Source organism: Dendroctonus ponderosae, unplaced genomic scaffold, assembly GCF_020466585.1.
Source record: "Dendroctonus ponderosae isolate FM_Combo_2020 unplaced genomic scaffold, Dpon_F_20191213v2 Dpon_F_20191213_9, whole genome shotgun sequence".
NCBI classification, from domain to species: Eukaryota; Metazoa; Arthropoda; class Insecta; order Coleoptera; family Curculionidae; genus Dendroctonus; species Dendroctonus ponderosae.
The window spans coordinates 5,385,614-5,387,971 of record NW_026019116.1 but is presented as its reverse complement, the minus strand read 5'-3'; the positions used below and the strand labels follow the sequence as shown (position 1 = coordinate 5,387,971).

Genomic DNA, 2,358 nt, shown 5'->3' with positions numbered 1-2,358 from the left:
CATTTTTCTGCATAGTTACATACTCATCTTCCACTGGCCTAGTGATGTCTTCGATTTTATCACTCACAGTTTTATCAACAACCGACAATTCTTCAGTCCTCACAATAGTCGCTTCGTCCGTAATTACCTTGTCTGATGGGAGTTCTTCAGCATGTTCGTCCTGTGATCCCAAAATTGCTATACTTTCCGTCTTTGCCACTTCCTTCACTTTCGCCGCTATTAATGTCTCTTCCACAGAGTCGACTTCTTTCGCCACTTGAGAGTTTTCCTCCGTTGAAACAGTTACTTTTGATAGTATAACACCTGGTAAGTTTTCACACGAGTTATCAGTTTTATCTCCTTCAGAGACAACTGAATCAGTTATTTCCCCATCTAAGGACATTTTCTGATCAGAACTAGCCACTTCGGGCTCCACCTGAATTTCCTCTAAATGCTCCTGAGCAATTTGTTCATTCGTGATCTCGACAATACCATCTTCTCGATCAACTTTCGGCTCTTGAACTACTGGATTTTCATCTTCTGCCTCTTCCACTACTGCAGGAATGTCCACGATTTCAGTGTTTTGCAAATCATCAGTCACTTCCTCGATGTTCTTTAGTTTGCCTTCAACGGTTGTTTTCAGGTCTTCAGTTCTTCAGAGTTAAATCTCTTCTGCACCCGGTCGTTGCTGTCACCTCACTTCCCCCCTGTGATTCTCCTCCCCGCTTATATAAATTCCTCCAGGTAACCTAGATGCTTCTCGAACTCTCCTGAACAGGTGCGAAACTTCAAACCTGGATGAATTACGCATGGAAAACACAATTGCGCCCACACGATGCATACTCTCCCTATTGCTTCTGTGGTTGACAAATGCTCAATTTTAGGGAGCGAAATCCATGAACTACTTATCGAACTAGTGGACGTGAACAATGCAAAAACCCACGCCCGATACTCCCACTTCAGTCTGGGCTCTGAACTGGAAGGCTACGCAATGAAAGTGCTGGGGAGTTTCAAAGGGGACGCCGGGGACTCGCTCAGCTACCACGCAGGGATGAAGTTCAGCACCAGGGACAAAGACCAGGATTCCTGGACGGAAGGAAGTTGCGCCCAGACGCACGGTACGACTGGCCATTTTCTGCGCCCAGTTGAAGCACACTTGGCATGTTGCAGGGGGCGCGTGGTGGTACAAATCGTGCGACAGAAGCAACTTAAATGGGCGCTACCTGCCAGGGGAACAGCCCGAGCAGTTCATGTACCAGCCGATGTATTGGGAAACAATCGGCGGGCCGAAGACTGGATTGTTGGTGTCCAGAATGTTCATCCGTCCCAGACAGTGAATAACGCTTGCAATAAAAAGCTTGAAAATTCACACTTACCTTTTGCCTCCTCCTACTGGCCTGCCAAGCTTTGGATGTAGTTGATTCTTGATATCTTCTCCCCTAGTTGCGCAATCTAAAATCAACAGGTTTTCAACAAAATCCACGCAAGGTTTTTAAGCCAACCGACCTTTCTGGCGTCGCTTTGCTTCGCTTCCATGGGGGCTTTTTCCCTATACCCACTAGTGGAGACCTTCTGCTGCAGCTTCCCCAGCTCCTTCAGCAGCTTCTCCTTCTTCTGCTCTGTACGGTTTCGGTCCACTTCAAGCGCCAGGCGCAGCTCCTCGGGCACGACCAGGTATAGAACATTGCGCCCTATTCGGTCCTCAACCAGGCCCTTAGTTGGAGGTTTCATTGCGGCGCTTTTCAAAATAGTCAGGCTATGAAGACTGGACAGGTCTTTGATTAGTGGCTGGAATTTTCTTGCACCGTCCCCATTGGCCGGCAGCAGGAACGCTGAAAGAACGATTGGGCTTTTTCAGGCAAAACGGGGCAGAAGCGCCGCTTTCCTACCTTCAGGCAGGTGCTTGTAGACTATGTTGAAAACCTTCTTCAGCCGCCTGATGCCGGTGATTATCCGCAGGGCTTCATCGACTTCTGCTTCGAGCTGACGGTCTCTAATCTGCAGTTGGGTTCGATTTGATCGGGGGGCAAAAGGGCATTGGACCAAGGGCGGATCCAAGGGTGGGTCATGGGGGTCACCCCCCATTTAATTCTCTATCCAACGATGCCAAAACGAATTCTGTGACTAGAATGGTTCTTGAGAAACTTCGAAAAAAGCAGCGTCATGTTCAAATGGAGTTTGCAACTCAAAGAAAACCACGCAAATCTAAAACTTCTTGAATTCAAGCATTTTTTGAGGAAACTGCCAACATTTTTCCATCCATGGCTCACTTTCTAAAAAGGCTATTTATTTCTGTCTAGAATGATGTACAAATGAGCGTTCTTGCTCATTTTGCCTCCGAGAAATGAGCAAAAACGGGACGGAAAACATGAAATTTTG

At 47.3% G+C, this 2,358-nt stretch overlaps 2 protein-coding genes across 6 annotated transcripts in view; one reads left to right on the top strand and one right to left on the bottom strand.

Annotated features, from left to right (window-relative positions):
• LOC109541789 (microfibril-associated glycoprotein 4) overlaps positions 1–1,348 on the top strand; it is a gene marked incomplete in the record, with an annotated part of 3,604 nt that extends 2,256 nt beyond the window's left edge. Inside the window, 2 exon segments of the mRNA XM_019910750.2 lie at positions 864–1,097; positions 1,150–1,348. Of these exon segments, the coding sequence (XP_019766309.1) occupies positions 864–1,097; positions 1,150–1,316 (401 nt within the window).
• LOC109541786 (cytochrome c oxidase subunit 12, mitochondrial) overlaps positions 1–2,358 on the bottom strand; it is a 14,308-nt gene that overhangs the window by 6,731 nt on the left and 5,219 nt on the right. For 3 of the 5 annotated variants that reach the window (XM_048669634.1, XM_048669635.1, XM_019910747.2), the window contains 3 exons: positions 1,869–1,977; positions 1,486–1,811; positions 1,356–1,431 (listed from right to left, as the gene is read on the bottom strand). In XM_048669634.1, the coding sequence (XP_048525591.1) occupies positions 1,369–1,431; positions 1,486–1,811; positions 1,869–1,977 (498 nt within the window). In that variant the 3' untranslated portion in view covers positions 1,356–1,368. Of the gene's footprint in view, positions 1–1,355; positions 1,432–1,485; positions 1,812–1,868; positions 1,978–2,358 lie in introns of those variants that run through there. The other 2 variants (XM_048669637.1, XM_048669636.1) reach the window with 2 other exon arrangements.